Source organism: Pseudophryne corroboree, chromosome 9 (genome assembly GCF_028390025.1).
Source record: "Pseudophryne corroboree isolate aPseCor3 chromosome 9, aPseCor3.hap2, whole genome shotgun sequence".
NCBI classification, from domain to species: Eukaryota; Metazoa; Chordata; class Amphibia; order Anura; family Myobatrachidae; genus Pseudophryne; species Pseudophryne corroboree.
The window spans coordinates 216601009-216614644 of NC_086452.1; the positions used below are offsets into that span (position 1 = coordinate 216601009).

At 43.9% G+C, this 13636-nt stretch overlaps 1 protein-coding gene across 3 annotated transcripts in view; it reads right to left on the bottom strand.

The window, feature by feature from the left end:
* Positions 1 to 13636, bottom strand: part of VAV3 (vav guanine nucleotide exchange factor 3) — a 546183-nt gene that overhangs the window by 217097 nt on the left and 315450 nt on the right. For all 3 annotated transcript variants that reach the window (XM_063940113.1, XM_063940112.1, XM_063940114.1), the window contains one exon: positions 5962 to 6065. In XM_063940113.1, the coding sequence (XP_063796183.1) occupies positions 5962 to 6065 (104 nt within the window). The remainder of the gene's footprint in view (positions 1 to 5961; positions 6066 to 13636) is intronic.

Sequence of the window (13636 nt, forward strand, 5' to 3'; positions counted from 1 at the left end):
CCCGGGTGGCATGGGGGTTGCCTGGGGTGCACTGTGACTCACAGTGCACCCCAGGCAACCCCCATGCCACCCGGGTACTCACCCCATGTGCTTTTTTCCAACTGCAACTTTTGTGTGGCCACGCCCCTTCCTTGTAAGGTCACACCCCTTTCTGACACATGAAACATTATAAACATTAAAGTATTCACAGTCAGTGGCAGGTGCACTCATACCTTTTTCAGAGGCACTGCCCTAATAGACTGAAGCTGCAGGACACGGACCCCATCCCCGATTAGCAGCTACTAGGTGGTCACCTCCGATAAGCAGCAGCAGACAGTCACAAATCATGCTGGAAAACTGTGCCACCATGTAATACATTAGTAATCCCACGACTTGGCTTCCCCTGGCAGGAGAGGGGTGGAGGTGGGACCCCGTAGGAGATGCGGTGTTAGTAGCGGCTGGGGGAGGAGATGCGGTGTGACTGAGTGACGGCTGGGGGGGGGGGGGGGTGAGATGTGATGTGAGAGGACCGGGCAGGGCTGCTATTGGAGAAAGCGAGGCTGCACTTTGATTGTGCGCCATTCACGGCTCCCAGACCGCCAGCTAATGAGAAGCTGACACTTGGCAGCTTCTCATTGGCTGGCGGTCCGCGAGCCGTGATTGGCTCACGCCCGATTTTAAAAATGCCGCCCCTTCTTTTGATTGGTGCAGCAGCCGGTCCGCGAGCCAGGATTGGCTGGCGGCCGCTGCCACCTTTACAATGCAGTGGGGACCTGATGCTGTGGCCGGACGGAGGCGGAACTGGTTCCGCCTGCAATTAGAGGTGACGGAACGCAGTTCCGCCCCGTTCCGGCCCACTTTAACCACTGCAGCAAACATTCAAAGTACAGTACAGCTTTGTTTACAGATTGACAGTTGTGTAGATAACACTGCAGGAGGCAAGGAGCCTCAGGGACCAGCAGTGGCAGATGCAAACACCTTAGCAATACTGATGTGACACATACAGTATACCTTAATGTTTACCTCAACAAACCAGTACATGCAACTAGGGCCCTCATTCCGAGTTGATCGCTCGCTAGCGAGTTTTAGCAGCCGTGCAAACGCAATGCCGCTGCCCACTGGGGAGTGTATTTTAGCCTAGCAGAAGTGCGAACGCATGTGCAGCCGAGCTCTGCAAAAACAATTTGTGCAGTTTCTGAGTAGCTCTGAACCTACTCAGCGCTTGCGAGCACTTCAGCCTATTCGTGTCCGGATCTGACATCATACACCCGCCCAGCGAACGTCAAGCCACGCCTGCGTTTTTGCAAACACTCCCTGAAAACAGTCAGTTGACACCCAGAAACGCCCCCTTCCTGTCAATCTTGCTTGCGGCCGTCAGTGCGACTGAAAACTTCGCTAGAACCTGTGCACAACCACAACGAGCTTTGTAACCGTACGTCGCGCGTGTGCATTGCGGGCTATACGCATGCACAGAAATGCCTATTTTTAGCCTGATCGTTGCGCTGCGAACAACGGCAGCTAGCGATCAACTCGGAATGACCCCCTAAATACCAAGGAAAGGGAGGAGACTCATGGGGGGATATTCAATTGTTTGAAAAGTCAGTTGGGTATCTGTTTTTTCCTATCTAATAGACAGGAAAAAAAAGACACCCAACCGACTTTTCAAACATTTGAATTCCCCCCATGGTGACAGGCATGTAGGTGGTTGGAATGCAAAGGAGGATATGGCATGGACGGTTCTGGTATGAATGGTCAACCATGTTAAGGTCGACATTTATTAGGTTGACCACTATTGGTCGCCATAGTCATGGTCGACATGGGTGAATAGTCGACACATGAAAATGGTCGACATGGGGCAGGTCGACACATAAAAAGGCTGTCATGGTTTTTTAAACTGTTTTTGGTGTCATTTTTTCCGTAACATGACCAGGAACCCCAATTAGTATACCGCGTCCCCTTGCATGGTGCTGCGGGCAAGGTGCCAGGTTACCGTTCCCAATCGTAGTCCACGTGGATGATAAAGTATGAAAAAGTTAAAAATGTATTTTATTTGAAAAAAAGCCATGTCAACCTTTTTCATGTTTCGACCATATGTCCATGTCAACCATGTCAATGTCGACCAATGACTGTTGACCTTAACATGGTCGACCATCCAAACGGATACCGGCATGGACACAGAAAAGGTTGGTTTTGGTGGGTTTGATTCGACATAATCTTTTTTCATTTCTTTTCATTGTATGTATATTTATATAGAAATTTCTAATGGTGCAGATGGGTGCAGGATCAAGCAAGGCCTTTGTGTATTTATCTGTTTGTTATGAGGCTATGACATAATACTATGGTATAGTATATGAATAAAAGAAGAAATTATTATTTACTTAATTTAATGGTGTTTAAACAGAATCAGTATACAGACAGCGGCATTCCATCTGTCGGAATCCTGGCAGAATCAGTATACCGACAGTGGCATCCCATCTGTCGGACTCCTGGCATAATCAGTATACCGACAGCTGCATCCCATCTGTCAGAATCAGTATACCGACAGCGGCATCCAGTCTGTCGGAATCCTGGCAGAATCAGTATACAGACAGCGGCATCCCATCTGTCAGAATCAGTATACCGACAGCGGCATCCAGTCTGTCGGAATCCTGGCAGAATCAGTATACCGACAGCGGCATCCCATCTGTCAGAATCAGTATACTGACAGCGGCATCCCATCTGTCAGAATCAGTATACCGACAGCGGCATCCCATCTGTCAGAATCAATATACCGACAGCGGCATCCCATCTGTCAGAATCAGTATACCGACAGCGGCATCCAGTCTTTCAAATACCGGCAGTGAGTCCCTTTGCGCGCTCGCTATGCTCGCCACAGGTTATGTTCCCACTCGTTTGGTGGCATGGACCCACCAACCAAGTGGGAATACTCTGTGGAGGTCAGGATTCCATCCGACGGTATTTCACCAGCTGTCGGGATTCCGGTGTCGGCCTCCTTAACGCCAGGATCCCGACAGCTGGAATTTTAACTGCATCCTGTTTAAACACATTGATGTACATTAATTCTGCCTGCAATTTGCCTGCCTCAGTAATGCCGTCAGATATTAGACCAGTATTGCAGTAAGGTACAGATACTGTATGTACTGTTTTATCATTGCTGCAGTCACGTTAGAAAGCTCTTCTAGTTGCGCCTAGTCATGAATGCGTCTTCTAACACCGAACGCCTTTTGTGTATTTTTCACCAAAAAGTGCATCTTATTTGCATTGCTATGTGAATAAGACACACAAACAGACTATGTTGATTAAAATGACATTCAGCATCAATATGTTCTATGTGTGCCTGCAACTGTACCTGCATACGAAATGCTACGTTACAGTGTTTTCCTGGAAAATATGGGGACTTTTTTTTTAAGGGGCAATCATTTACAAGGCATGAACCAAGACAAAAGATATATTCCAAACCGCGCTACACCAATTATAGTGGCCGCCTATGTACTTTCAAAGAAATCCTTCACCAAGATTCTAAAAACACAATTTTTTTAAACCAAGTAGAAAGGACATATGGCGCTACCATAGATTTTTACACCTCTTAGACAATTGTAAAGTCCCAAAGATTCTAGAAAATATTGTGAACAATTTAAAAAATTGATACTTAATACAAATACATCCTTTTAAGATGAAGATCCGTAAATCTATAAAATGAAAACAGAAGAACAATAGTGCAACACCAGATGATATTCAGCCTTATCAATCCCCTTTATTAGTTCCACTCACATGGAAAAGGAATATATTTCGCATATCATCCACATATATAGCTGTTTCTTCTTAATCCTGAGGTCCCACTCCGTAGTACTAAAACTTTAAACAGATGTACAGTGGGGATTGAAAGTTTGGGCACCCCAGGCAAAAATTCATTTTAATGTGCAAAAAGAAGCCAAGGAAAGATAGAAAAATCTCCAAAAGGCATCAAATTACAGATTAGACATTCTTATAACATGTCAAAAAAAGTTTGATTTTATTTCCATCATTTACACTTTCAAAAGAACAGAAAACAAAAAATGGCGTCTGCAAAAGTTTGGGCACCCTGCAGAGTTCATACCTTGTACTGCCCCCTTTGGACAGCTGAGACCTGGCAGTGTCATGGATTGTTCTCAATCATCGTCTGGAAAGACCAGGTGATGTCAATCTCAAAGGTTTTAAAAGCCCAGACTCATCTGACCTTGCTCCAACAATCAGCACCATGGGTTCCTCTAAGCAGTTGTGTAGAACACTGAAACTGAGAATAGTTGATGCTCACAAAGCAGGAGAAGGCTATAAGAAGATAGCAAAGCGTTAGCAGATGCCCATATCCTCTGTTCGGAATGTAATTAAGAAATGGCAGTCATCAGGAACAGTGGAAGTTAAAGCAAGATCTGGAAGACCAAGAAAAATATCAGACAGAACAGCTTGCAGGATTGTGAGAAAAGCAAGTAAAAATCCAGGAAGATCCAGGAAGATCTGGCAGACACTGGAGTTGTGGTACACTATTCCACTATAAAGAGATACTTGTACAAATATGGTCTTCATGGAAGAGTCATCAGAAGAAAACCTCTTCTACGTCCTCACCACAAAAATCAGAGTTTGAAGTTTGCAAATGAACATATAGACAAGCCTGATGCATTTTGGAATAAAGTTCTGTGGACCGATGAGGTTAAAATAGAACTTTTTGGCCGGAATGAGCAAAGGTACGTTTGGAGAAGGAAGGGCACAGAATTTAATGAAAAGAACCTCTGTCCAACTGTTAAGCATGGGGGTGGATCAATCATGCTTTGGGGTTGTATTGCAGCCAGTGGCACAGGGAACATTTCACGAGTAGAAGGAAAAATGGATTCAATAAGATTCCAGCAAATTTTGGACGCTAACTTGATGCCATCTGTGAAAAAGCTGAAGTTAAAGAGAGGCTGGCTTCTACAAATGGATAATGATCCTAAACACACCTCAAAATCCACGGTGGATTACATCAAGAGGAGTAAACTGAAGGTTTTGCCATGGCCTTCACAATCTCCTGACCTCAACATAATTGAAAATCTATGGATAGACCTTAAAAGAGCAGTGTGTCACAGACAGCCCAGGAATCTCAAAGAACTGGAAGACTTTTGTAAGGAAGAATGGGCGAAGATACCTCAAACAAGAATTGAAAGACTCTTGGCTGGCTACAAAAAGCGTTTACAAGCTGCGATACTTGCCCAAGGGGGCAGTACAAGGTATTAACTCTGCGGGGTGCCCAAACTTTTGCAGATGCCATTTTTTGTTTTCTGTTCTTTTGAAAGTGTAAATGATGGAAATAAAATCAAACTTTTTTTGACATGTTATAAGAATGTCTAATCTGTAATTTGATGCCTTTTGGAGATTTTTCTATCTTTCCTTGGCTTCTTTTTGCACATTAAAATGAATTTTTGCCTGGGGTGCCCAAACTTTCAATCCCCACTGTACATCTGTTTAAAGTTTTAGTACTACGGAGTGGGACCTCAGGATTAAGAAGAAACAGCTATATATGTGGATGATATGTGAAATATATTCCTTTTCCATGTGAGTGGAACTAATAAAGGGGATTGATAAGGCTGAATATCATCTGGTGTTGCACTATTGTTCTTCTGTTTTCATTTTATAGATTTACGGATCTTCATCTTAAAAGGATGTATTTGTATTAAGTATCAATTTTTTAAATTGTTCACAATATTTTCTAGAATCTTTGGGACTTTACAATTGTCTAAGAGGTGTAAAAATCTATGGTAGCGCCATATGTCCTTTCTACTTGGTTTAAAAATTTTACAAGGCATGGTTTTGCCTTGTAAATGATTGCCCCTTTAAAAAACCTCAGAGATCGTCCGGCATCCCGCACCTGTGGCAAACTCGCACGCTATTACATATATCCCCTAATGTTTTCCTGGATATATGGAAAAGCTTAAAATATTGATAAAGTTAATGTGAAGAAAAATGTATTACCTCTCTTTGTATTTTAGGAAAATCTGGTATAGATTTTGGCTGTTCTTCTGTGTGACTGAGTCGTTGATTTCAAGCATTAGGCTCCTGTGTACTTTCACCAGTTCCTGTGGGCCAAACAGTGAGACATGTCACAGGAACCAGAGGATTCAAGAGTAACAAATAACCAGTTGTCATAGTTGCCAGCTGCAGGTGATAAATTGATCTGTGATGAGGTTAAGGCCCCCATCCATCAGCTGTCGTGATGCGATTCCCTGACCAATCAGCAGCGATAATCGGCTATCATACGTGGAATCAAGGAGATGAAACATGTTAAAATTGCCTCTTTCCCCGATACTAACCAATAGCGGCTGAGAATAGGGAAATCAGGATTTTTCAGTACGTTTAATATTCCCGATTACCCAAGCCAGTCATACATCTGTGATGTATGTAGGGGGGCTTTACTCTTCTCCACATGCCATATCACCTATCACTTGATGCAGGTATTTATGAGATTCATGAGCACTGCTTGATATGGTAATGGGGCACTCAGATATCAGTACGCTCCAAACAGGGCAATGCTCTTCACATACATTTTCTACTTAATATTATGTAATACAGAAGTCAAAGTCATTCCAGCTAATTAACTTTATATGGTGGTGGTAAGGTGTGTGAGCAGGAGAACCAATCATAAGCCATACACATTTCACTGCAGGTTTTGATTGGTCCACCTGCTCATACACCCCTTGCCCCGATATTTCCATCAGCCTCCTCCAGGCTCCAGATAGAGAATAAAAGTTATGAACCAATGGGTCGACAGTCAATAGGTCAACCACTATTGGTCGACATTATATGGTTGACATGGGAAAAGGTTGACACGTTAAAATGGTCAACACGGGACAGGTCAACACATGAAAAGGTCAACATAAAATGTTTACACTTTTTTTGCGTAGTTTATTGCATAACATGACCAGAAATCCCAATTAGTGCACCATATCCTCTTGCATGACTCGCTTCACTCGTCATGCTCGGGGCAAGGTTACTATTCCCAACCGTAGTCCATGTGGATGGTAAAGTATTAATGTTAGAAATCAAAAACATTTTTTAGTAAGTCATGTCGTCCTTTTTCATGTGTTGACCTGCCACGTGTTCACAATTTTAGCATGTCAACATTTTTCCTGTGTCAACCATGTCAATATCGACCAATAGTGGTCGACCTATTGACTGTCGACCTAATCCATGTCAACCTACCATCTGGATACCGATACTTTACTTGGTGGTAGTGCCGCTGTTAATTGAGATTATAGATAGATAGACAGATAGATAGATAGTGACAATGCTAAATTCCTTTGTCGTATAAACAACCCTTTATGAAGTCTAAGGACACTGTACGCTGTTTGCTTAAGAAGTACCGTAAGGGTACGCTATTTGCGTAACGATCGCTCCGCCGTAGGCGAGACGCTCAAGCGTCACGTTCGCTCACGGCCCAGTGATCACAGGACACGTTATTGGTTATGACTAGAGTAATGATTCGCTATGGCGTAGCATACGCTCGAGACCACGAGGAGGTCACCAGCGGCGCAGACGCTCACAACGCTATACCTTAATGTTTAAACCTTATACCAATGAAATACACAGAATACCTTAATGTGAGTACAGGGTGTAAGTGCAACCTTGTGTAACCTGACTAACTACAAAGCTGCTTGAGCGTCACCGACGCTCAAGTGAACACTTAACACTATAGAAAATACACAGATACTGGTTTAGGTTCCAAAGCCTATTAACTGTATTATATCTAATATATTTGTAAAAGGGGATAACAGTACAAATGATACACTACAATATAACAGAGACTTCCTAACCACAGAACTAAACAATAAATACAAAAAGACAATACTACACTGACCTAAATGCAATACAATACAATACTATCTAATACAATACAATACTAGCCTAGTCTAGGGGAGATATGAGAGAATAGAACAGAGAGAAAGAGAGAGAGAGAGAGAGATGAGAGAAATTGGCTCACAGAAAGACAATGATTACGGAGAGAAACTTACGCACAAAGGGTATGATCGCCTGCGCCTCGATATCCAGCTCCCGGCTATCAGCAGATAACCGTTGATGAGAGAGTGAGAGCTGGATGTGGTCGGCCTGCCTATTTATGCCCCACACACAATGCAATCTCCTGGTCCTACAATCCCATTGTCCATTGGCCGAAGGAATTCGGCCCTGCATCATAACAAAAGGTCATAGGGTGATTCATACAGGTGGGCTGTGACGATTTCCAACAGCTCAGGTGGGTGGGAAACTGGGTTTCCCGCCGCATACCTGAGTATGTGTAAATAATAGAAATGGACATAAACTTCTTATGTCCATAACTATTCGCACGAGCGATTAATACGCTCCAAACCAACACCGGAATATTACTAATTAAATACTCTTCCGATGGGTACCAAACACGGCTGTATGATTCCTGTCAGACCCTTCGTACGATACAAAGAGGGATTCCTTTAAACAGGGACCTTCTATTTTAACCAGACTTTCAGAATCTATCAAGGTGACCATGATCTACAAACTACATTAATTGTGAACATTTGTAACGAATGAGTCGCACGCTACGACTACATAAACTCTACCGTAAATACGCATACCGCGCCTGTGAGTGCACGCTATCGCGGGTATGCGCCTTCACGGGAGAGCGTACGCATGCGCAGCGCGGACCAGTGTGCGGTGCAAATATGGCAACGTGCATAGAGACATTTTTCTGACTTTGACAGTCCACCCTTTGGCAGTCAATAATAACTGCCACCTTCTAAAATATTTAAGGAGAAAAATGTAAGTCAGGGGTTAATTGATTTCCATGGTTGGGTAGGGGAGAAGAGTGGAGTAGGTGTGAAGAGGGTATGACCTAGTGAGAAAGCAGAAGCATGTGTGTATGAGTCCATGTTTGGAGGGTCATGTATCATCGTGCCGTACGTGTGGTAAATCAAGCTTCGAGGTATTGCGAAGTATACATTTGAATTCCTTCTTATCCTGTGGTACAGGTCTGTGGATGGGCTGTCAAACTCTACCGAGCTCATTTCGGCTGTGGTTGTAACAAAATGGGGATGCACATTTTAGTTGATGATACATGAATGGGGGAGGTATGTGGTTGCTAATATCTGTGCCTGTATTCCCTATCGTCTATGTGTGTCGTTACCTGAGGGTTGTAGAGATGAAGATAAAGAACACTTACGAAAAATGCAATGATATTCTATGTCAGGGAAATGTACATCTGTTGTTGAAGTTGTGTTCGGTATCTGTTGAGAGTCGTCTTCTTTGCGCTGTTTTGCTCCTTAGGCATGAGCAACAAGCTTTGTCAGTGCCATCAGATTTACAAAAATGTTGGGCTACCGTGAGTTTAAAAATACTAGGGAAACTGGGGATCCATGGCAAAGTTCATCAAGTGTCCATATTTAAAGTTGTCAAATCTTCTTCTTTGGTGCTTGTCTGTTGTCTGTATAGCGTCTCGTCAACTTCCTCGTCCAAGGGGGTCTTTGTATCTTGGAGAAAAGCAGAAAAACAGGTGAAAGAAACGGACCGTATAATCGCATTTTCATCACATTCTGGTTTCTATCATTGGGTCATAAATCAAATCCAGGTTAATTACGGTTTCCTCACTCCTCAAGCTCATCACTTTTGTACTTTGTTTGCACCTCATTAAAGCCTGCCCGCATCTAAATATCAATCCAATCGATATAACGACACCCAAGATACATAGTAGAAACTTTCCAACATCCATTATGACTCCTTGAGCCCAGTCTCCTAAACCGGAGAACCAATTTCGCGGGTTCAACCATGACACCCAACCAGTCAGCTCATTACCTACAGCAGCAAGGGTGAGATTGTGTTTTCGACGAAATTCCCACTTTAATTGCAGAATATCGTCCATCTTTTGGTCTATGACCTCTACCGGATCCTCGGTGCTATTTGTGATATACGTGCAACACTTTATGCCGTACTGTGTTGCCAATGTAACACAATATCCGCCTGTTACTGCTGTAAGATAATTAAGAACCATCCTATGCTGAACTAGTTCTGTTTTGTAAGCTTGAAGTTCTCTTCCAGTGTATCTAAACGTGTCATCATACATTTCAGTGATATTATCTAACAAATTGGCGAGTGCGGAAATGTATCTATAATTCATCACACCTCGAGCGGTACGAGTGAAATCTAACGCTACCAGAACCTGAATCCCGGTGGATTCATGGATAAGATCAGAGGCCGGATGCTCTAACCTTTCTAACAGTTGTCTTTTAACTCGGTGCTCGTAATGAGTGTGAGTATAAGGAGCTTGGGCACCACGGTGTATGTCCTTCATTTTGTCATGTGTTACAGTCATCACTTCAGGCAACACTTTTCCAATATAACACAATCCTTCAGAGTTTGGGGCAAGCCACTTGTACGCCTTTCTCCCGCATATGAAATATGCGTCATCGGGGAGAACATAAGGGACGGAGAAGGACATGACCATGTTACAAACCTTCCAGGTGAAATCTCCTGACCCTAATTCTTCCATCTGCTTAATGCACGTATCAGTTTGTACGATATGTGCACAGTATCCTGGTGATACCTCTCCAACTCTAGTAATCCTATTTCCTAAGGTATATCGATACCGAAAAGATTTTCCTCTACTGGCTATATGGCGTACGAGCTCTGTATCTGTAGGCATTCTATCTGCTCTGTGTGAAAAGGTCATGGTAAGGTTGCTCCATGACACTTCCCAATTTCCCGGTTTTCTGGGATTGGAGATGTTGAAACATAAGAGGGACCTATCCACATGGTATTGGTGGAGCTTCAAACTAGGAGGGCTGGAGATGTTAAACCTCCGATCCACCGGTCTCCCACCACTTAGCTCAAGTACCTCCCCTAACGTTAAAGGAAATGGTACTAGCCCTGATTTGCTGTGACCCTGAGGTACTTGAGAGCATACCCAACAATCTGTTTGGTTTAACACGTTACCCACTAAGGAGTGATAGTCACTCAATGGATGCCGGTCTATATGGATATTAAAACTAGATTGGCATTTCTTTATGCATCCATCTTCAACCAGATTATCACAGAGCCTACAGATACAATTTTCTTCAGCTAACAATCCATCACAATTTCTTCTATCGGATCGTTTTCTGATACTCGCCTTTGCTTGTTGGTTTGGTTGATCTTGGAAAACTACGCCTCCATCATCATAATCGGAACCCATTCCAGAACCTCTTTCGACCTCTATGGTACTCTCGCCGGAACAGACTGCTCTGGTCAACATCATGGTTAACATCAAAATCCGGATCACAGTCTCTTGGGGCAAGTCCATCTTTGAGGAGGAAATAGAGAAGAATGAGAAGGGGGAAAAATAAATTTTTAAGGGAGAGGGGCTGGGAAGTGGAGAAAAACAATAAAAGGGAGAGGGGAGTCGACAACTGCTTCCGGTCTTCAAGGCTCAGGTGCCGCCTCAGTCCTCCTGGAACAGACACTCTAGTGATACAACCTCTACCGTCTGTTCCTTATCACGGGACTTCTCTGGATCAGCAACCTTTTTGCAGTGGGATGAATGGACCCAAGTCTCTCTCTCAGCAACCTTCAATGCTGTGGTGCTAGTCAATAAGACCTGGTATGGTCCTTCCCATCTATCAATAAGACAACCTGAGCGTAGAAAATTTCGTATCATTACATAATTCCCAGGTTCAATGTCATGACAATTACTATCTGGTAAATCAGGAATCACCAACTTCAGATTATCATTTTGATTCCTCAACTGTTTACTCATGTTAATTAAGTATTTTACAGTTACTTCATTGTTACATTTCAAATCATCCTGAGGGTTAATCATGACATGCGGTTGTCGACCAAACAAGATTTCAAAAGGAGACAGATTAAGGGGGGACCTGGGAGTGGTTCTGATGCTATACAAAACAATGGGTAAAGCTTCTGGCCACGTCAATCCTGTCTCTGTCATTACTTTACTCAATTTATTTTTAATAGTGCTGTTCACTCTTTCGACCTTCGCACTCGCCTGTGGACGGTACGGAGTGTGCAGCTTGCTATCAATACCCATTAATTTACACATTCCTTGAAAGACATCACCTGTAAAATGGGTACCCCTATCACTTTCAATGATTCTAGGGATACCATATCTACATACAAATTCCTGCACAATTTTCTTAGCTGTAAACATAGCGGTATTTGTAGCTGCTGGAAAAGCTTCGACCCAATTCGAGAAAACATCTATACAGACAAGTACATATTTCAAATTTCGACATGGGGGTAATTGAATGAAGTCAATTTGTATTACCTGGAAAGGGCCGCCGGCAGGTGGGATATGGGATGGTTCTGTAGGTATTGCTTTTCCAATATTCTTTCTCAGACAGGTAAGGCATGACATTGCTCTTTTACTCGCATGAGAGGAGAATCCTGGGGCGCACCAGTATGCTCTTACCAATTTGCACATCCCCTCCTTGCCTAGATGAGTCAGCCCGTGAGCTGCTTCAGCCAGACATGGAAGGTATGCCCTGGGGGCCACCGGTTTACCATGTCCATCCGTCCAGAGCCCTGAGGACTCCTGGCCATATCCCTTTGCCTTCCAGACTGCTCTTTCCTGTGTGGAACATAAATTCTGCATCTCACACAACTTTTGTGTGTTGATGGTATTAAATACCATCAGTTGTGTGGTGTCTGTCTGTATGGGGGTAGCAGCTGCAAGCTTTGCGGCTTCGTCTGCTCGGCTGTTACCAAGTGATACTGGGTCTTGGCTATATGTATGTGCTTTACATTTGATAACAGCCACTCTGTCGGGTTCCTGTATCGCTGTTAGAAGCCTTTTTATATGAGCTGCATGCGCTATCGGTGTGCCAGCTGCCGTCATGAAATTTCTGAGCCGCCATAGGGCTCCGAAATCATGGACTACCCCGAAGGCGTATCTAGAATCGGTGTAGATATTGGCAGACTTACCCTTAGCCAATTCACATGCTCTGGTTAGGGCGACCAGTTCAGCAACCTGGGCTGAGTGAGGTGGGCCTAGCGGTTCCGCTTCTATGGTGTCTTGGTCATCTACGACTGCGTATCCAGTACACAAGTCTCCCGAGTCTGACTGTCTGTGACAACTACCGTCCGTGTAGAACGTGAGTTCTGCATCTTCCAGTGGATTGTCACTGATGTCAGGCCTTGCGGTAAAATTTTGGGTCAAATATTCCATACAATCATGTGTATCTTCCTTTGCATTAAATCCTCCTTCCCCATCACTCTCACCTTCCACCCTTTGTGTCTGACCAGGCACACCTGGGAGAAATGTTGCAGGGTTTAATGCACTGCATCTCCTTATGGTGATGTTTACTGGGGCCATTAATGCCAATTCCCATCTCGTAAACCTTGCTGATGAGACGTGTCTGGTTTGGGCAGAATTCAATAAGGCAGATACCGCATGCGGTGTATGGATTGTGAGGTTGTGGCCTAGCACGACATCTTCGCTTTTTGTCACTAGCAATGCTATCGCCGCAACGCTACGCAAGCATGTGGGGAGGGATCGCGCTACCGTGTCTAGCTGAGCGCTGTAATATGCAACTGGCCTGCTGGCATCACCGTGTTTTTGTGTTAGTACACCTGCTGCGCACCCAGCACTTTCTGTTCCGTATAGTTCAAAGGGTTTCCCATAGTCTGGCATACCTAG